This window comes from Barbus barbus, assembly GCF_936440315.1.
Source record: "Barbus barbus genome assembly, chromosome: 30".
NCBI classification, from domain to species: domain Eukaryota; kingdom Metazoa; phylum Chordata; class Actinopteri; order Cypriniformes; family Cyprinidae; genus Barbus; species Barbus barbus.
The window spans coordinates 12,999,118-13,022,221 of NC_136758.1; the positions used below are offsets into that span (position 1 = coordinate 12,999,118).

Consider the following 23,104-nt stretch of genomic DNA (forward strand, 5'->3'; position numbering starts at 1 on the left):
GTCCTAAAATGGTCCTGACCAGCTTAGGACCAGCACATGACCAGCTAAGGACCAGCATAAACCAGCAAATGACCAGCATTAACCAGCTCAAACCAGCATCCATGCTTCAAAATCTACCTAACCAGCATATGCTGTGTTTTTTTCAACAGGGCTATTCATGATACACTTGCATATAACGTTTTGGACAAGACCACTTTCTCTTTGTTGACGTATTTCATATTGAAACAAGCTGATGAGGCCATGTTGTGTGACCAGTGCGGTCCGATTCCCGAACAAATGACTCTTATGAGCCGGTTCTTTTTAATGAATCAAAAATACAGCGCGGTGTAGTCCGATTCTCAAAACACTTCCAAGAATCTGACCAATTTCTGAAATAATCAGACTTTTAGTTTTAGTTTCGTCATTTTTGCCTCGAAACGAAGCAACTGTTGCTTTGTCATGTTAGCCGAAAACTCATGAGACTGATTTGTAAGCGTCGATTGGTTGTTTGTTTGTTTAACTGTTTTTTTAGATCTGAATTTAACTTCGCAACAATCTGAGGGTCCCAAAAGTCGTTCAGAAGAATCGGAACCAGAATAGTTCATTTCCTCGCGATTCCATATTCCCATATTTCTGACTGACATGAGATGTGGCCTGCGGCAGTGGAGTGACGCGCATGAAATCGTGAAACCTGCCCACAGCTCGTGAACACAACACACGGAGAGCGCGAGCGCTTGTGAGCGTGGAGAAGGACAGTGAGCGCGCTCATGATGAGAACAGCCAGTCCAATTATCCGTGTGCCTCCCGTGGACACTCCCTTCTCACTTCAGTGCTTACTCAACCACGAAATCCAGCGCTGGATTCCAAGATACTGCTCGCGTGGAGATTTAAAACTGGACAGAGTCATGATCCTCCAGAAGAGAAGACGGAGGGATGCGAGTGCGTTTGGTGCCTGGATTAACATCCAGTTTTTGCTTGTGTGCTCCTGAGAAGAACGGAAAGACAAGAATCCAAGTGGTCTAGCACTCAGGACAGCTGATGAGGAGCAGCAGGAAGACTAGATCTGACAAAGTAGTAAGTGCCCAGTGTTTGTTTGCATAATTGAATTGTTTATCATGTGTTGCATAGTAAATTTGGCATGATACTTAACCCATTCGTGCCTTAGTTATGTTTGCGGGACATCAAAATATGATCATGCTTTAACTCTACTCGAAATGTAACCATAATTAGTAACCAATCAAAAGAATTAGTTATTTTTCTCCATAACGGGTGGTATTCTAAACAGTAGTAAAATCTTGATAATTATAGATATTTGTTCAAGACAAAGTTGCAAAAATCATTCTAGCCTAGATTCGATTTTAAAAGGTGTTTTCTAAAAATAAATAATAAAATGATAAATATTAATTAAGTAATAGCTGGTATTCAGTATCTTTGAAAGCAGATAAAGTAAAAGAGTGTTGCAATACACTTGCTGCAATGTTGATGGCTATTAGATTGCATTCTGCAGGGTCTGAACCTGTAACCTTTCAGTGACCAGCTTAGATAATGTATCACAGCGCCACACCACCCACACCACTTTGATATGTTTCCAGATTTGTAGGAGGAATATTGCTGGAATCACATCTATCAGTTTTGCAGTACAGTACAGCCTCTTCTGCTTACACTGGGACCCATCAAAAATAACAAATAAACTCTTTAATGCAATATAAAGGATTGTCTTACAAATATCACCTTTTAGATTCAATGTAAACAGTCAAAATATTATGCATATTGTTATACAGTTCTGTTATAAAATGGGAACAAAAATATTTAAAAACAAACCAAAGAGAAGTGATTTGAATAGATCTGCATGGGTTGAAATTTCTAAAATCCTCTGGAAAAGAATGAAAAAGTGGACATGCTCTGCTGGAGCCCCCTGGGGCTGCAATAACTAACAGATCATTAATAAGCATTGAGATCTGAATTATGCACAGAGGGAAAATCTGCAGCTCTAAATTAGTGCTAAAACTTGTGTTGCCTTGCATAACATGCCTTGCGTACACACACTGCACACTGGATACTAGCGAGGAGAACATTACGTCCACTATCACTGGTTTGCTAGAGAGACTTTTCACACTTGGCTGAAACGCTGCAGAAGTCTGTAGAGAAAGAAACAATTAAAATCCTCACAGATGAAAGGCCAGTTTCACTTCTTCTGGGATGTTCTTGTATAAAAATCCATCCTAAAGTAAATTGTGATTAGAAATAATCAGTCGAATGTTTGAACATATATCATAAACACAGTGGTCCCAGTGTACAAATTCAAAATAATGACAAGCTAAATCTAAGTCCATAATCTAAATCATATTCATCACTGTTTTAAAACCCTGCAGCTGTCTGTGCTTTTCATAGCTGCTATTATTTATTAATGCTCCATGTGAATGTGTTTTCGTTCATGTACAAACACACATGGAAAAATGATATTCTAAACAAAGCAGAACTCATTAAATTGAAATGGAAATAGTTATAGAATTACTAAAGCTTCATCATCAGTCATTTCATTAAAATTACAGCTGTCTTTTATAACCCATCTCTCTCTCTCTCTCTCTCTCTCTCTCTCTCACTCTCTCTTTTCTCGCTCTATCTTGCCCTCTTTCTCCCTTTGTTCGCCCCAGTGGCTGCACCTGATCTTTTAGATCCTAAATCAGCCACACACAACACCAAACCCCGGCTGTCGTTCTCCTCCAAGCCCATTGTATATAACTCGGTGGATGATTGTGATACCATAACCACCGTAATGAAGTGGAAAACAGTAGTGGCGATCTTCCTGCTGGTTGTTCTGTACCTGATCATCGGAGCCACAGTGTTCAAAGCCCTGGAACAGCCCCAGGAGATCTCACAGAAGTACCTCATTGTGCAAGAGAAAATTAACTTCCTTTCCAGGCATACCTGTGTCAACGTCTCTGAACTGGAGGACCTGGTCAAGGTACAAACTCCAATTATTTACCAGTGTGCTTGAAATTAGAATTCAAAGTATCTGTTTGTATAGTAAAAATAGCCTTCTGGATATTGATTCAAAGCATATAGCGGTTTTGTCTGCAGGATGTTGGGTGAATAGACTAATCTTTGCCAAAATCAATAATGACAGCTCGGAAGTTGGCAGAAACGGTCTGTAATCTCATTAATTGGAGCCAGAAAACACTAATTGAACATAAATTGTTCTGTGCATGTTGTTCTGTTTCTGAAGTATGATGCAGTCTTTTTTCTTAAAAATTCTAAGATTGTAATGCGGAAATCATACGTATTTCAGATCAATTTGATCTGTTTTGACTGTATTAATATAATATTCATAGGCTTAATACACTTTATTTTCTCTCCAAATTGGGGTTGCTGGCAGTCGGTTCTGTTATAATTTTCTTGTAAATCAGTTTTAGTGAGTTCACTTAACACAAGTTCACCTGTGGGGAAATTAAATATGCTCTTGACATTACATCACTAATTAGCTCCGTCTTCTGAAGTCTGTGGTATTTACCTTTGTGCAAGAAGTAGCTTGAATATAAAGTGACATTTTATAAGTGCAGAGTTTATTGTCTGCTGCAAAATGTACTACATTATTCTAGCAGCAATTTAAAGGTCTTGGATGATTGTGTGAGCTTGGTCTCCATCGACATGGACAAAAACACCAGAATGTGAATTAAAGGTCTTAAATGTGCAAAAAATAGTAAACACTTGGGATGGAAGTGCTGCCTTATTCATGTTTTTTTGTGACATGTACTGTAAATAAATAAGTTTAATAATAAATAATAAGTTCAAATTTAATTTGCAACTTGGTTGGAAACAGTTAGTTTGATGTTATATTTATATATAATATTTCTTTATATGATTTGCATACTTCTAGTGCAGTTGTAGTGTGTTGTGATGTGTTAAAGTCACATCCAATCCTATCCCTGCTGTTCTCTGACAGCCCATAATTCTACACCCCCCCCTCCCCACCCTGGCCCTTACATTAAATTACATCCCAACAGACTGCGTTCACCTACTTCCCATCTCTTGATTATTGGTGTTACGACGCTCACACACCTCTGAACAAATGTTCATTCCTGCCAAGTTGCTTTGCTGCCAGCAGCCCAAGTCCAGTGGTGATTGTGCCGACACTTGGAAGGTGTTCACAAACAGGAAATCCTCCCCACGGAATGAATGTCATATCTGCTATACAGCATGTAGGCCAGGAAAACCTGCACACTCATGTGCAGATGTTTTTGACAGTGTTTACATTTCTCATTCACTGCTTAGTGAAAGTGTGCACAGTGTTTTTTTTTTTTTTCTAATCTAGTGAGAATATGGCTGGAAAATGGACTAGGTCAGCATGGCCAACACCTCATATACCCACTACAGAAATAAAACAGATATAGATACTTAAAGGGCTTGAATGTGTTGCAGTAACCTAATGTTACATAAATGAAGAAATTAAAAATATTTCCTTTTTTGGCCTGTTTGTGCTTCAGCACCGTTTAATCACCCCAAGTAAAAAGTAATATATTTAAAATACATTTATTTCATGCTATGTATAGTTCAAATCTATTTACATATTTATTGACTCGTCGAGACTCATTGATATAAAAATTATAATTCAACTTTATTTGGAGTACTGCTTGTGCGCAATACACATTTCTTAATATTAAGCCTAAAATGTGTTTTAATGTCACTATTGATGAGGATTGTATGATCTTTGGTTAATATCGGTCTTTAAATGCAAGATATTAAAGTGTACCTGAAGTATACTTGCAATAGTTCCACTTTAGCACAATCAAATATACTTCAGTATATTTTTGGTTGGACTTCAGCACTACATCCGCACAATTAAAGTGTATTAAGCACAAAATTAGTTGTTCCAATTTTTCAGACTTTATACCAGTATACCAGTTTAGTATAGTAAAAGTACATTTGCAGTGTATTTTATTAAATACATAATTATGTAAGTGTATTCGTAGTACACCTAGCATTAAGGCATTAAATAAATGTTTGTTTTTCACTAGGGACCTTTTTGCAATATTGATGTTGCATACTGTGGTACATTGTTGACTGTTTTTATTGGATTACACGTTTTAATTTTAATTATTTAATAGCAGCTTTATAACTTCCAACTTCATATCTTTATTTTTGCAATGCAATTTGTTATTTGGATATTAATTCCAATTTTATTTTTTAATGTTTGCAGTGCCATTTTTGTTATCTGGACAATATTTTCATTATTGCAACTTTATTTTTCAATTTTGCAATGCTGTTTACCATTATTTTAACATCTGCTTATTACAACATTATTTTCAGTCTTTGCAGTGCCATTTATTTTATTTTACATTTGGACATTATCTCATAATTTTTTACTTTTGTCTATGCATTATCTTTGCAGTGCAGTTTTTCAGTTATCTGGACATTAGGTGTCATAATTGCAACTTTATTTTTTAATTTTGCAATGTAATGTTCAAATCCTTTTCAATGTTCCATAATTTGGTTACATATAACTGCAACTTCATTTTTAATCTTAACAGTGCATTTTTTTTAATTATTTGGACATTACATCTTATTGTTGCAAATTTACCATTGCATGTCATGCAATTTACCATTATTTGAACATTAATTTTATTGTAATTGCAACTTTATTTTTTATTTTCCATTATTTCAACATACATATTGTAATTGCAACTTTTTAAAATTTTTCAGTATCATTTTCTGTTATTTGGACATTATATCTCGCAATAGTGACAAGATGACCATATTACATTCTTGCCTCATGTACATGTACAACCCCAAGTCATGTGTAATAATTGAGAGAGAAAGAGTAGTGAGCTGTAAGTTAAGGACCATGGACAGCTCCACTTTTTCTCCTTCACTTAGTTTAGTTTCTAAAATATGCATACTTATGAAATGAGTACAGAACTACTACAGCAAAGCTTTCATCTTCCAGTTACTTTTTGAGTAATTTGAGTTTTCAAAGTTTTAACTTACCTAGAGGTAAAATGAAAAAAAAAAAGAGCCATGCATTCCCTAAATTTGGAATCAATCCCAGCTACTACTAAGTCACTTTAGGTCTTCAGGAACTACAATGATCAGAGAAGGAGGAATATCGATCTCAATTACACCATGATCCTTTCATTTTTTAAAAAGGCAGTCTGAAACACAAGAACTAAAAGAGGTATAATATTATCCCTGCTGCACAAACACAGGCGCACACATTCGATAAGGCAGCCATTTACTATAACAGATTTGACACTGAATGAAATTACAGATCAAATTCTGTCTTAACTCCCATCTGACCCATGTGTGACGTAAAATCCAGAGATGCTGTGGAAGACTGATAAAGAACAGATCCGTGTCTTTGTTTGAGGCTCTGAATGTAGGTAGTTAGAGCCAGTCATCCTGTTCATTCAGAGACATGCAGTCTGCTGTAGATTTAAACATGTTACACACACTCACAGCTGGGCTTGTACTGGAAATAGCATTGTTGAATATGATTCAGAATGGGTGAATGGAAAATATTGCTGTCGCTTTCTAAATAAACATGTCTTGTATTCATGTCATACTTTACCTGCCAAGCATTTGTCATTATTTGCTCACCTTCATGTCATTCTGTCCCTGCAATAGTTTCTTTCTTTTGTGAAACATGATGGGAGGTACTAAGCAGAACGTCTCCTTTTGTGTTTCACAAAGAAAGAAAATACGGAGTCGGTATAACATGGTGGGAGTAAACGATGACTTTTTATTTTTGCGCGATCTATTGCTTATGGTCTAATGTTTGGAGATTATTCCTGACCAGTTTTCTCATCCACAGCAAGTGGTGATTGCTATCCGGGCCGGGGTCAATCCCTCAGGTCACCCCTCCAATGAGAGCAGCATGTGGGATCTCAGCAGCTCCTTCTTCTTTGCAGGGACTGTCATCACCACTATAGGTGAGTAACAGCTACACTCATTATGAATTCTCTAAATGATTCTTTAATTGATTAGTGACATTTTGAACTTCATTATCACTTCATTAAGGTGACAAAAGCAACTTGGGGAAAGCTGCTTGGTGAAATAAATTTAACTTGGGGGACCTTGAAATTAAATTGAATTGGCCACACGGCTGCATAATAAAAAATATTTTCGATTATAGTTGCTGCAATAATTAATTGTGAAATTGATAAATTACATTTAGGAATGTCAGTCAGCTTGTTTTAGAAAGAAGTCTCTTATGCTCACTAACGTATTTATTTGGTCAAAAACACAATAAAAACAAAGCAACACTTTAGAATATGGAACACATATTCACTATTAACTATGACATTTCCCTCAATAAACTCCTAGTTTGCTTATTAATAGTTAGTAAGGTAGTTGTTAAGTTTAGGTATGGGGTACAATTAAGGGATCTAAAATATGGTCATGCAGAATAAGGCATTAATATGTGATTTCTAAGTACTAATAAACAGTCAATATGCTAGTAATATGAATGCTAATAAGCTAGTTAATAGCGAGAATAGGTCCTTAAAATAAAGTGTTACCAAAAACAGTAATGTTGTGAAATAATCTTAAAATTTAAATTAACAGGGTTTTTTCTATTTTAATATATTTTAAGATGTAATTTATTCCTGTGATGGAAAGTTGAATTTTCAGTCTTCAATGTCACATGATCCTTCAGAGATCACTTTAGTATACTGATTTGGTGCTCAAAAACATTTCTGATGATTATCAATGTTTCTTTGATGAATAAAAATGTTCAAAAGCACATAATTTATTTTGAAATAGAAATCTTTTGTAACATTCTAAATGCCTTTACTATCATTTTTTGTTAATCTTAATGCATTCTGACAAAAAAAAATAAAAATCTTTCTTTCTTTCTAAAAAAAAAAAAAAATCCATATGACTACTTCAGCAGAACACGAAAAAATAATAAAAAGTTTGGGTGAACTGCTTTAACAACCACAACCCGAATTCTGGAAATGTTGGTATGTTTTTTTTTTAAATTTTAATAAAATGAAAACTAAAAGAATTTCAAATCACATGACCCAATTTTTTATTCACAATAGAACATAGATAAAATAACAAATGTTGCATGATGACATACTGGATCAGATTCAATACGTAGTGGATGTTTTACGCGCATGCTCAGTATTTGATTTTAATGCGCAAAGTGGAAAACCTCATACTGGATCAGATCCAATACGTAGTGGATGTTTTACGCGCATGCTCAGTATTTGATTTTAATGCGCAAGTGATTTTTACGCGCATGCTCAGTATTTGATTTTAATGCGCAAAGTGGAAAACCTCATACTGGATCAGATCCAATACGTAGTGGATGTTTTACGCGCATGCTCAGTATTTGATTTTAATGCGCAAGTGATTTTTACGCGCATGCTCAGTATTTGATTTTAATGCGCAAAGTGGAAAACCTCATACTGGATCAGATCCAATACGTAGTGGATGTTTTACGCGCATGCTCAGTATTTGATTTTAATGCGCAAAGTGGGGCTATCATTACAGCTAGTATTAAATGTAAGTTAAACTGTAATTACGAGATATATAGGTGTGTTTAACAGGCTTACACATATGATAGAGTACTGTTATTTTAAACCAGTAGTGCAGGCTATTGAAACTTTTTTTACGCGAGATGGCGTAGTTTTGAATGAACGAGTTTATTTTTTACTAGTTTGATTCGTTTTGGAAATACAAATCTACTAATTACAATTTTGTTTGTTCTTTATGAAAAAATGGGTTCTATTGTCTTGTTTTTTCCATAATAGTCTTATAGTTCTGTCAATAATTCGTTCATAAATAAAATATTATTTTTCGTTCTCACTCTCTGTGCTATAGGCCTACGTGAGAGAATATAAAAGTTATAGGCCTACTAAAATATGCGAACATCATTTTTTGTACAGTATAAAAATAAAAAGAAGAAAAACAATCCTTTCAGCTGGGGTTCGGTTAGCCAATAGACCCGTTATCCCGGGTTATACCGGATTTTTACAGTCAATCCTATGTCCTACAAATAAATACACACGGGCGGGGACAAGGAAACAAAGATGACCATTTCTATTTTTTGTGTGTTATTCATATTATGCAAGTTGAATCCCTGGCCTCCCGTGCGCCCTCTAATGTCCGCGCTACAAGAGCGCCCTCAAGAGCCCGCTCCCTCTGAGCGCCCCACAGAGCCCGCTCCTCCGGTGAGACCCCTTATGGGGAACATTCCCAAAGAAATTTTGGGGGGGGGGGCTATATACTTGTAATCCTAGTAGCCATAGTGGCCTTGCTAGGGACATTTGTCAGGGCTCCATGATCGTTCCATGTAACCCCTGCATACTCAGTACGTATAGGACCGAAGTATGTAAGGAACCCACCAGAGAGCTTGAGTGCTTTGCAGTCAAGAGTTCTTCGTCAGGGTTGTTCCCACACATATAAGTCTTGCTCACAATGTCCTCTGCACCTAGCAATGAACGGGGTGGGAAGAGGCTCAAGAGAGGCTGTTTGGCGGGCGGTCCAGCCGTGGCGGGACTCGGCCCTCTCCTCTTCCTGCCCTGCAGATCAGGAAGACGCCGTAGGCGCAGGGTCCAACACTATCCTGGAGTGTCCAACACTATCTCAAGAAGTGTTGCATGGCTTGTGACGCCTTCTGTGCCTCCGTGAAGCGCTCAGCGTCCAAAGAGGCCGATGGGGGAAATCGGGGCATCAAGGAAGCGAGTGCTGAAGTGGTGCTGCATGGCTTGTACGGGTGGGCGGCTTTTGCCTTCCAGCCGATGGCAGTGGGTGGGCAGAGGTGCGCAGCCACTGACTCATCCAATGGAGGCATCTTGTCGTACCCTTTTTCTTCAGCGCCATCAAGTGTAGTGAGGGCGGATGAAGCGGAGGTACGGAAGCGGGCGGAGTAGGGGGCGCGCCATGATTTCGTCAGCTCGTCGTGAACTTCAGGGAAGCTGCGACAGCTAAGGAAATTCAGGGTCTCACCAGCAATCCTGAAAACTTTCTATTCAGGGACCATAGAAAGTGTATTGACTCAGTGCATCTCAGTGTGGTATGAAAACAGCTCAAAACAGGACTGCAAAGCACTACAGAGAGTTGTGCGCTTAGCTGAGCGCATCTCAGGGTCTGCTCTCCCCTCTCTGCAGAACATCTACCTCAAACGCTGAAAAGTAGAGCTGTCAAAATTATCAAGGACTCTAATCACCCTGGTAACCGACTATTCACTTTGCTTCCATCTGGTAAGCGCTTCCGTATGCGGGAGGGCGGAGTCAATAGCTGAGCCTGACAGCTCCTCGGCATCCGAAGCTGCCAATGACATGCAGTCATCGGCCAGCTCTTCGTCACTTCCCCCGAACGAGACCAGATCACTTGCGCTTGCAGAGGGACGCTGGTCAGGCCGGGAAAAAAAGATGGGAGAAACCTCTCTCTGTGGCGAGGGCGAGGCACGCGGGACCTGAGCCGGCGTGAGCTCGCTCTCAACCGGGCGCTGAGATCCTCTGCCCTGCTGTTTTTTCCTCATATGTCCCTGGGAGGAAGAAAACGGGAGGGCGTGTGGGGCGGAGTCGCTCTCTGAAAAGAAAGCGATCCGCGAGCGCAGAGAGGCGAGACTGATGTTCTCGCAGTGAGAACAGTCAGAGTCAACGAGCACGGCATCCGCGTGGGATTTCCACAAGCAGGAAACGCACTCGCTGTGGCCGTCATTGGCGTGCAGGGGAGCCCTGCACGAGCTGCAATAACGGCGAGGCATTTGAAACAATGCCCCAATTTGCTCTTTTAGAGAAGCGTGAGATATCGCCGGATGGCGGCAGCGAACGAGGCCCGGGCTTCTGCGGTGCTGAAGCGCAAGGAAAAGGCGGCGTCAGCTTGCAGGTGAGGTCGCTTGTTCAGCTGCGAGGCATGTTCGACGGCGAGCAGGCTTCCGGGATCAGCGAGGCAAAGTCGTCGTCGCTGAAGGAGAAGAAATCTGAGGATCCTATGGCGAAACAGCCGCTTATATAGCCAGATAGCCCTGCCCATTCTGGCGGGCTTCGTCGCCATAGGCTCGTGCAGCTCCGCTGCCAACCATTGGTTCGTTTTATACACACTGTACGAACCAATAGGTGTGCAGTTTCACTGCGTGATTGAATAAGACTTCAGTTCAAGAGAAAAAAGGCTTTTTCCTATAGTGTCTTTAACAAGACGCAGTACGAGTGGAGTATCGATAGGGAACTATGTTTTTAACAATTCTCAGAAATCATATTTCTTCATTGTGCATTCCAATTAATCTCAATCAAACTGCAGTTGGGTTATTTTATTAAAAAAACAGCTAATTAACACAACAAAACACAATAAAAACAAAACATAATTAAAAACATGATTTTTGAAAATTAAAAAAAAATGGAGGTATCTGTTTTTGCAAATAAACTCTTCATATCATGTTACAGCACTGATGTGGGCATCCTGGCGATTAACATAAAAAAAATAACCTTTGAAGTCGCCAGTAAAGACAAAAACATTGTGGATGAATTTTGACATTAAAGTTTTTACATTGTAATGTAATGTAGGTCATCGCGTATTGTAATGTAGATCAAAAACCTTTAATTGCTACATGTACTGTTAGACTTCACTTAGACTAAGTCGCTTTGGATAAAAGCGTCTGCAAAATGATTAAATGTAAATAAAAATATGAATTTATTCGAGACCTATACAGCGCATACGCGTAAAACATCCACTACGTATTGGATCTGATCCAGTACGTCATCGTGCTACAGGCTGCAGCGAGGACCTCTTGAAATTAATTATAGGTAGGACAGTGGAAATTTGGCAATTAGATGTTTTAGTAATGAAAATGATCTACATTAAAAAATTGTGAGCTCAAACTATTTTGAAGTTAATGTACTCAGCCTTTGCATTGTCTGAAAAAAGTCACACCAAGGCAAAAGGCAGTAACTTCCACATTATCACTATTTTGTCGCTGATCACCATTTACAAAATCGTTATAGTAACACCTATATAAAGTCTAGTTATCATGGGCTACATCATCTCATATAGGCTATTGCATATAATAATGTGACTGTATTAATTTTAGAATTACAGACACACTGCCCCCTTGTGGCACCAGCAGTGTGGTAATAAGCAGACTAAATGTTAAACATGTGAGTGGATACCATTTTGCAAGTTTTGCAACCAATTTATTTGCTATGCTCAGTTACGTAAAAGAATGCTAGACATAGCATTATTGCTTATATTGACTTGAATGAAATAGCCTAACCTAAAAGAACGACTTGTGGATTTATGTGAACGCCAGCAAGCAGGCTTGCTCAGAAATGCATGTGGATTAAACATCGACGACGTTCAGCGCCATGGAATGATTCTATCGGGTTACAAGAAAAGGTAGGATATGGATTTAATTGCGAACTATTAGGCCAGCCAAACCCGATCTCACGGCAATTCGTATATATTTTATGAGGTGGCTAATTCTGATTTTATGATTGATCACGCTACTTGCCACGGCATTCGAGTCCACACACACATCCAACTAGAAGTGACAGCCTGGTGAATAATTACAAACAGGAAACTTTTTAAAGGTTATTTACGATTATGTATTGCTGCCAAGGTGTCTAGTCCTTACAGTGCTTTGTTATATGGAGCTGTTTGGTAGATCGCGATCTAATTCGTTTGTCTACACATAAATTAAAATGTGGCAGACTTTAATGGACAGTAAAAAAAAAAGGCAGAACACCGTATAACTCCAAGCTGGCACCGTAACTTCATATTGACGCACGGGTAAACAAAGGCACAACGCCGTAACTCATTTTGAGCGTTCCAAACAAAGCGAAAGAGCCGTTACTGGTATTATATGGTGTTCTGTCTAGGTTTCTCTGGGGCTTTTTGAAGTTACGGTTGAGACGACTCATTATTTTCTCGGAAAAACAACGAAATTGACTCAAGATACTTATGTACATGATAAAGGATGTCTTCAATGTCCCAAAAATATCAATAACTAATTTTTGTCAAAAATTGAAGTTACGGTCTTTTGCCTTTGCACGGCAGTACAGGTCTCAAAACAGTTGGGACAGGGGCATGTTTACCATGGTTTAACAGCTCTTCTTTTCAAAACTCTTCTACTACGAAGCCATTCAGAGATGCTGGCTTTTGAACTGAATGCTGATAAGATCTGTAAGGTCTCCCTCCTCTTTAGCCCGGAAGACACGGCGTCTGTGATTTCCAACAAGAATGTCAAATTTGGACTGGTCTGACCATAGAACACTTTTCCACTTTCAGTGGAAACAGTCCATTTTAAATGAGCCTTGGCCCACAGGACACAACGGCGCTTCTGGACCATGTTCACATATGCCTTCCTGATAGAGCTTTAGTTGGCATCTGCAGATGGCACTGCAGATTGTGTTTACCGACAGTGGTTTCTGGAAGTATTCCTGGGCCCATTTAATAATGTCAATGACAGAATCATGCCAGTCTTCGGCCTTGTCCCTTACGCACAGAGATTTCTCCAGTTTCTCTGAATCTTTTGATGATATTATGCACTGTAGATGATGAGATTTGCAAAGTCTTTGCAATTTGATGTTGAGGAATCTTGTTTTAAAGTATTCCGCAATCTTTTTACGCACTTTCACAGTTTGGAGAGCCTCTGCCCATCTTTACTTCTGAGAGACACTGCCTCTCTTAGACATCCCTTTTATAGCTAATCTAATTTATAGCTAACTTTTTCAGCCCTTAATTGTTGCTCCCGTGCAACTTTTTTGAGACATGTAGCAGGCATCAAATTTGAAATTAGCTCATTTAGTGGATAAAAGTGTAAAATTTCTCAGTTTAAACATTTGTTATGTTCTCTATGTTCTATTGTGAGTAAAATATCGGCTCATGTGATTTGAAAGTCTTTTAGTTTTCATTTTATTCAAATTAAAAAATGTCCCAACATTTCCGGAATTCGGGTTGTAAAATGGGTTGTTTACATTTTAATATAAATTCTATCAATTGTAATAATTGCATTTAAAATATCAAAGGTAATAATCAACTGGGAATAATGTTTGTCATAATAGTGTTGCAGCTCTGACTTATTTATGGTCATGTAGTGTTATTTATCTACACACGCAACATATTATAGATTCATTTATCAGTAAATAATAAGCAGCAGCATTTTTCATTTTAACTTCATCACTAAGGATGTGTAGGAAATTGTGTTAACATTATTTAATAAGCTTGATTAATGAACCTTAACTAATCCGTTTGACAGCTTTGACCGTTCTTGAATACATGTGTACGACACCTTTGAAACCTGCTGGAATGGAGCCAAGTAGTGGATTAAAGAGCAAGCCCCCCTTCATCAATCCCCCAGTGTCCCTCTTAGGTTGTGAAGTATAAAGTGCAACTAATGAACCGAGTGGGTCCGATAGCTTGACCTTTTATATGCCGATGACAGAGGCCAAGGTCTTGGAGCTGCCTCCCATTGCATAAGATCTCCACGTTTCGTACAAATGTTCAAAAGTCTGGGGTCACTGAGATTTTTTTTGTTTACAGAAATTAATTATTTTATTCAGCAAGGATGCAATTAATTTATCACAATCGACAGTAAGTCTTACATTGTTACAGTCCTTTTGAACTTTCTATTCATCAAATAATCTTTAAAAAGCAAATGTTACGGTTTCCACGAAAATATTAAGAAGCACAGCTGTTTTTAACATTGATAATAATAAGAAATGTTTCTTGCACATCAAATCAGCACATTATAGTGATTTGTAAAGGACCACTAAAGTGACACTCAAGACTGGAATAATGACACGTTAAAACAGGTTGTTTTGAGTTATTTTATTTTCTCAATGTTGTTTGTATTATTTATTTTGCACGACTCAACTTCATCCATCATCTTTTATTTGTTCTTGTGTCACCCAGGGAAGTCGTTCAGAGGCTTGGCCTTCAGAGCTCTAACTGTTAATTTGTTCGGCAAATAATCCTTCTTTTTGTCACCTACATGATGGCAAAATGGCTTTTATTGTCATTTGAATGAAGACCTGTCAACTCCCCCTGTCCATCCCTATCAGCAAAGACGCACGCTCACACAAGTACACACACATTTGGGAGTGTCCTTATGCGGTCATCTGTTGGTGAGGGCATCGCATTCAGTAATATACAGGCATCAGCACATGAGTGCCGAGCATTTGCCCGTGTCGCAGCCCTCACAAGACACACTTATGTGCTCATTAAGATCATTCAGACACTGTTGTTACATCAGGTTTGCGGCAGTCATCCAGTAAGTGGTGCTGCTTCACTAATGAGAGTGGCATGACATTTTTTTTCTCCTTGTGTCAAACTGACTTGTTTTGTGCTCAAAGTCAGCACATCATGTTCATTTCTCACCAAATTGGACCGAGATATCTGGCAGTTTATCACTGAGAGCAGATATTGTCCTGCTTTTTTATCTCATAATTTCAGTAAATAAACACTTCCACTCTTTCCACATTTCAATATGTAGCACATTTTCAATTAACATGAAGATGTAGAAATGTTTCTTGAGCACTAAAGTAATTTCATATTGCAATGATTCTGTAGGGGGAAAAAATAAGCTTTTCCATCATTTAAAAATTTTTTTTTAATTATATTTCACAATTTAAACTCTGTCCAAAACAAAAAGACTGTTAATGACCCGTATGTGATCAACAAATGTAGGACCAACTGTTGTGTATTCAGCATAAACTTGAGTCGAGGGTTGAGGATGCTGACTCATGGTATGTTGACCACACATAGTCACACTGTTTGCTTGTATGCAGCTTCAGTGGTTAGCTTCTAATAAATACACAACTTAATAAATGAGACACATCGGTTAAGCAGGGAGATAGTCCACTTTTCTTTGAAGGTTATGTTTTAATAATTGATTTCTCTTACTGTGCAAGACACATAGGCATAAAAATATTAGATATGACACAATCACTGCTGGTTTATTTTTGGAAAACGTTAATCAGGCAGAGCAGCTATTTCATTTAAATCAATTGGAGGGGTGCAAAAACTTATTTGCAGACCAGATTTGTCCCACCAGCCTCCACTTTGGGTTCTTATCTAGAATCTCTCATGTATTATCAATTATTACATGTTGTTTGTTTCTATTTAAGGTCAGGAAATTAGATTTTATCTGAACAATGATGAGTTTGCTCAGTGTTGTTTGTATCAGGAGAAAATAGAAATACTGAAGCCATTAACACACGTTATAAATTTTTACTGTTGAGAAACGTGCATCCTTATAGTTAATCTGCCAGAACAAGTATGATATTTTTATCCAACCTTGAACATGTGGATATTTTTTTCCAAGAGATTATGTGTAAAGATATTACATTTATTCGTCTGTGCCAGGTGTAATTAAGGTTGTCTCACAGAGAGCCAATTTTTATGGCTCTTTCAAGGTTTTTTTATTTAATTAGATTTCAAAGAGGAAAGATTGCATGAGGACTGATTGAGCCCAGTTAATGAGCTTCAAGGAAAATGGAGACATAATTGGATGGAGGCTTTTGCAGAAATGCCCCCCACTGCTCACTTTCACTCAGAGTGGTTCTGTCCAGTGGCTTAGCTTTTTGCTCTTGTAATTGCTTAAATTACTGCTGTGGTACAACCACAACTTCTGGGATTCTCACCGTTTCTGACTCTCCCCTTGTAAAACTTTCTCACAAAACCATCAAGTCACCTTTATTTCTATAGCGCTTTATACAAGCGCAATCAGTTATGGAAACTCAACTATGGAGACAGACCAAATTCTGTTATAAAACAACTCTAAAAGAAAATAGGGTCATTATTTTACTCAAGTCAGTTCGGTGTTGGTTCAGTTCAGAGGCTGAAATTCATCCCAATTATGTTCCATTCATCACGTTCCTTTTAATGATCTGCTTTGCTCTTGTGCTATAGCTAAATTTAGGTGTTGAATAGACTTCACTGGGAGATTCTCCATGTAGGCAGGATAATACAGCCCTAATGCATGCTAAATAAAAAAAAAAAATTGAATGCACTAGGGGAGTATGATTTAAACATTTTTTGCTATTTGGCATAAAATGTGCTGAATCGTCTGTTTGACTTAACAAAATATCTTACAAGCTTTTGAAGCAATGAAATAATGTTTCAGAGAGCACAGTATTGCCAGTTTGTTTTGGCAGATTATACCCACACATTATGCCTGGGATCATTAGAGTCTTCCTGACAGAATGACTTCTGTTTCTGTTCAGGATTTGGAAACGTCTCTCCACACACAGAAGGAGGCAGGATCTTTTGCATTATCTACGCCCTGCTTGGGATCCCACTCTTCGGGTTCCTATTGGCTGGAGTGGGCGATCAGCTGGGAACCATATTTGGCAAAGGAATCGCCAAAGTGGAAAAGATGTTTGTGGTGAGTGTTTCATTCAATTGAGCTAAAATCATTGCTTACAGGATATTCATCATTAATGCATGTTATAATCTACAATTTTAATCCTTGTGCAACATTTTCATACATTTATATAAAATATCAGATATTTGTTGAAACAAGTTAAAACAATTGAGTAGAGCAGTTCTGTGAAATATTTATAAAAATGTAATGTGAATTTACCTCTGTGGCAAGTCAAAAGATTACATCTAAAACCAATATTAATATATTATTAATTTAGAAAAACAGACTCTGCACCTCAAGTCCCTTTAATCAGAAATGTACTATGTTGTCTTCACTCAATGAATATTATGCGGCTCTAAAATAATGGTTGTTTTGCAGAAAGGCTTGCTGACTGCTCTTAACCTTGTTCTGTGGTGCTGTCACATTTGATGATTCAGTGTAATCACTTAAGTGCCTCTGGCGGCCATCCTGTTTACACTCGTTGCACATACACACTTTTATTCTCTGCTGAGCTGTTGTGTTTTTTGCGCTGGAACAATTTGGAATGTTGACGTGTGCAATGAAGAGCGCAATACAGTATCTGTCGATGCAGTCAATGCAGATTAGTGAATTATTTATTGCTGGAGCACTCATTCTTTTGTATAACACATAGTAAACAATTTCTTGAAGGCTGGAAGAAAAATCCATCTCTTTTCAGGGCAAGTGTTTATTTCTCAAACTCTACTGAACCGAGTGCAGCTTTCTGTCCTGTGTTGACACATTTTCACATTTTATGGTCTTTAGTTATATTATGCGTGATCGTTTATGCTAATGGTTGGTTGCAGCATTTGTTTGGACAAAACTGTGTAGTGCAGCAGTTCTACGTTTTCTTTGTCCATTTTTATGATCCGTATTTTGGTCCTTTTTCTATTTTTGCACATTTTAAATGTTTATGTATGCTGGAGTACGCTACTATATAAGGTTTCTCAAAGTTAACACACAATGACTTAAGCCTATAAAACTCTTGCTTTGATTTCATATGGCTTTTAAACTAGTTATAAGCTAATACTTAAGCCAGGTGGATTAGTCATCCTCCAGTATATTTGGCCATTTTTGGCCAATTGGGCAATAACTGACTGCTTGATATAATTGTGAACATGCGTAAATATTGTGCAAAATAAATGTGAATTTATTTTTTATTGTTAATTTATTTCTATTAACTATGACTTTTGTCTCAATAAACTCCTAATTTGCTGCTTATTAATAGTTAATAAGATAGTTGGTAAATTTAGGTATTGGGTAGGATTAGGGATGTAGAATATGGTCATGCATATTGTGCTTTATAAGTACTAATAAACAGTCAATATGTTAATAGGCATGCTAATAGGCAACTAGTTAATCGTAAGAATTGGTCCCTATACTAAAGTGCTACCAGTAAAATCTTACTAACCCCATACTATTGAACAGTAATGTCCTTCTATTTTCTCTGTTTCTCATGTGTGACAGTGTAAACTAAATGTGAGATGTGGCATAAGCGTGAATGTTTTCAAACGGTGTCTGGTCGAGTATTGTGAACGTCTGTCAGCCGTGATTATAATGAGCTTAATTGTATTTCCACCCAGCATTCTCACCTGCCTTCTCTGTTTTCCCTCAGAAATGGAACGTGAGCCAAACTAAAATCCGTGTGACATCCACGGTCCTGTTCATCCTGTTTGGGTGCCTGCTGTTTGTGGCCCTCCCAGCCCTCATCTTCCAACACATTGAAGGCTGGAGCACTCTGGAGTCCATCTACTTTGTTGTCATCACTTTAACCACTATTGGATTTGGAGACTTTGTGGCAGGTGAATGAAGTCGCTACTTTGCTCCTTCAGTCTTCATTTCAAGGTCTTGCGTTTGTTTTTGAAAGCAAATAAATGCCCAGAAAAATAACTCAAGCTGAAGTAGTCAAGTTTAGTCATGAGGTCAGTGGGTTGATGTGGGTTCACTTATCTCATTCAGGAGGCTCTGAGATTGAGTATCTGGACTACTATAAGCCCATCGTGTGGTTCTGGATCCTGGTGGGTCTTGCCTACTTCGCTGCAGTTCTCAGTATGATTGGAGACTGGCTTCGAGTCATCTCTAAGAAGACCAAAGAGGAGGTATGTGCTTGCTGATATGCTTTAAGGCAGTGCCGGGTCGAGAACTGCACTTCTCTTCCACGGTTGAGCAAAAATCAGAATTTCAGAAATGGCTCCCTCTCAAATCATGAGTGTGAATTGAATTGGCCATGAACCACAGGATATTGAAATACAATATAAACTGCAAAAGGAATGTACTGGATTGCACTTCAAAGACATTTAACACAATCACACAACAGGGGAGTTTTATTTGTCCAGCATAACAAAATGGTTGTGTTGGGAACTACATAAAAGACAAAAAACTAAATCTAATCATTTGACATGTAGGCCTATTAAATGTTAAAACTGATGATATATTTACCCATTTTATCCTCAGAAATCACCCCCAAAAAATCTATTTATTTGCAGGTATGGTATCAATTTCAGCAAAATAGACAGCACTTGGTTATAAAAGAAATGAAGTGTTTTTTCCATGATAAATGAAAGTGACTGCTTTGTATATATTCAAATCTTAAAAACAGGGATTAATATATTTTATACAATATAATTTTATACTTTTATAAATGCTTTTATACTTTTAGAGATAATATACTAACTTAATACTTTATATATGTCAAGGATGCATTAAAAATCGATCAAAAGTGACATTATAATGTTATAAATGTTCTATTTTATAAAAGAAATAAATACTGTAAAGTTCTAATAATTAAAGAATCCTGAAAATAGGTATCAGTTTCCACAAAATATATTAAACAGCACAACTGGTTTCAAAATTAATATCTAATAAATGTAGTCTTGGTGAATCAATAATTTAATCAATCAATCAGTCAATCAATAAATTCAAATAAATTCTTAAATGTTGGTAGTGTCATTTTTAGTAATTTATTATGTAATTTTGAAACTATACTTACAGCACTTATCCTATTCATTTCTTTCATTTCATTTCCATTTTAATCTCTGATTTGAATTGCAATTTTGCATTTTGTCGGTAACCTAAATTCAAATTCAGGAATTAAATGTGGAAATTTAGGGCATTCTCAATTCAAACATAAATACTGACGCACCAACTTTTTCTGTACATATGAATGTTTGCCAAGAAGTTACCCCAATAAAATACTTAACTATTAATTTAATATGTATTGAGCTGCTAAACAATATAAAAGCATTTGACTTTTATTGGTTATTTTGGATTTCTATAAAATTTATGTGGCAACCCCATTGTATATGATTTATGAGGCCTGTATAAAATGTTCCAGGTCATGTCAGAGAGTTCATTATGTGTTATTGTGGCTTTGTTTGCTATGCAGTTCACAGTGTAAAGTTCCAGGGTGCCAGGAGCCAATCACTGCTCAGCGCTGTGTTTGGCTTTCATTTACTCCAGTGTATGAAGTGAATGGGCTTCAGCCTGGAGAATTATGTGCTTGGATTAGCTGGAACAGAAGATTTGCTCTGTCTGAAACGCGTAATGAGACATCTTCTCCAGACTTCTTGTGCTTTTTTGATTTGATCATAAAAGTGCAATTTTCTGACATTCTATTCTAGTATCACAAAAGTCATAATTAGCGTTATGTTTAAGAGTTGTGATTTGTCTCTTACAAGAACATGCAAGGAAAGTCTTTCACAAAAAGGAGATTGTAGGCCTCGGTATTATGAAGCGCTGTATGAAGAATCTGAACCTGAAAATGTCTCACACTGAAGTCCATTATCACATCTCACCAGAAATAGAGGAGAAGGAAGTGGAGTGCAGGATTTATGTGAATGAAAGGTCTGAATAACCCACTTTTGCTACCTGATTCTCATCCATAATACATCACCTTTCAGGGTCTCTTAAAGGTGCTGTGTAGTACATTCTCATATTTTCTTCTACATCAGGAATAAACTTCTCAAATTAGAACTTTTCAAGAGTCCTGTAGGGAGCCAACTTACCATCTATTGACCTCATTAGAGAGGAAACCAAAGGAGAGGAAACCAAATTTATGAGATTTTCTCATTAGTTTTACTCCTTTATTCATTTTTTCCTGTTTTGAGAGGCATTGTTTCATAGTCCATCCATGAAAGTTGTCTTGATATCACAGCTCATAGTGAACTATTTCTTCCTGAGTAAATTATAGTGGTAGTTATAATATATTTTATGAGGCTTCCTGGTAGTAGCACATCAGGACAATTTTAAGCACCCAGCTGAGAACATTAAAGAGATCATTTCTGTACATTTTAGAGGTTTGGTATGTAGGTATGAGCTTTACTGGGCCTAAAATTGGGGTGCATTTTCAGATATACAATTACACTGCACTGTACAAAAAATATATATATTCACTACTATTTAAATGTCTGAAAACACTCAGATGTTTTTGAAAAGAATTAACAATTTTATTCATCTAGGATGCTTTAAATTGATCCAAAATACTGTAAAAGACATATATAATGTTATTTCTAGGATTACAAATGCTGTATTTATTCAAACTCTCGGTTCAGAAAAAAAAGCATGCATTCAAGCAATTAGTTTATGAACGTATTCAGCTGGTTTCATCTCAGCGATTCCCAGAGTTCAGCACTTCCAAAATGTGTTTGGGCATTTTTAAAACAAAAATTTGTCTTGAAGGTGTACAGCGAATGCAAATGTACTAAATACTTCAGTGACTGAAAAACACACAGTACTGCTGTTTCCACACTTTATTAGGCAGAACATTCATTTTCAAGAATGATGATAATAATAATAAAGGCGTCTCGTACTAAATGAGCACATTAGAATGATTTCTTAAGGATTATATAACAGGTTTCCTTGTAGATTGTCTTGACTTGGCTTGACTAATGGCTGGAACCTCTGCCTTCACAGAAATCACAATATCTAGAAAATAGTAAACAGATGTTTAAATAGTAGTAATACTTCATATAATCACATATTTAATTTATTTGTATCTATCTATCCAACCATCCATCCATCTAAACAACTATATAACAGTTTACTATACATTACAATTGATACAAAATTTGGAAAGAATAAGCAAACATTATGACAGTTTACACAATATGCCAAACTATTGTATATGAACTTTGTGAACTTTAGTAAAAGCCAGAGGCAGTTTAAAAGGAATTTACACACTTAAGTTGCACATAAGTCCATTAATAGCTATGTATTGGGATGAGGGGGTCCTAAAAATCCATAGCATGTCTGCACATGGTGGATGAACTGTACAGTCTCATAACACTAGGCCTGAATTTCTTTCTAAAACACTCCCAGTAGCATTGAGCTAGAATCAGCCCACATGCTTCTCGTTCCCTCGAGCTGAAACATTTTCACAGAAAACAGGTTTTTGAAGTTCTGATTTGCACCTCTTAAATGCTTCTAAACACATGTGACACTCGACTGCGTTTGGTCCCACTGAACATTCTGTTCCAGGTGGGAGAGTTTCGCGCTCACGCCGCAGAATGGACAGCTAACGTGTCAGCGGAGTTCAAAGAGACGCGCCGCCGCCTGAGCGTGGAAATTTATGACAAGTTTCAGAGGGCAGCATACATCAAGCGCAAGCTGTCATCAGAGCTAGGCCAAAATCCAGGTCAGGACATGATGCCGTGCAAGAGGACCCTGTCTGTAAACTTCATGGATGAACTTGAGAAAGAAAGTTTCTCTACCTTGACCAGAAAAGGCAGCCTGTACCTAAACGGTCTAACTCCGGACTGCCCAGATCACGGCGAGATCTCCATCATTGAACATCTCAAATAA

General features: G+C 37.5%; 1 protein-coding gene across 1 annotated transcript; it reads left to right on the forward strand.

The window, feature by feature from the left end:
- Window positions 1–1,017: 1,017 nt before the first annotated feature.
- On the forward strand, window positions 1,018–23,104 carry LOC306850657 (potassium channel subfamily K member 2-like; the record flags this gene model as incomplete). Its single annotated transcript, XM_079386404.1, has 7 exons — window positions 1,018–1,057; window positions 2,634–2,944; window positions 6,788–6,905; window positions 17,148–17,308; window positions 18,921–19,107; window positions 19,265–19,404; window positions 22,781–23,104. The coding sequence occupies 7 exons, from the start codon at window positions 1,018–1,020 to the stop codon at window positions 23,102–23,104; spliced, it is 1,281 nt and encodes a 426-aa protein (XP_079242530.1).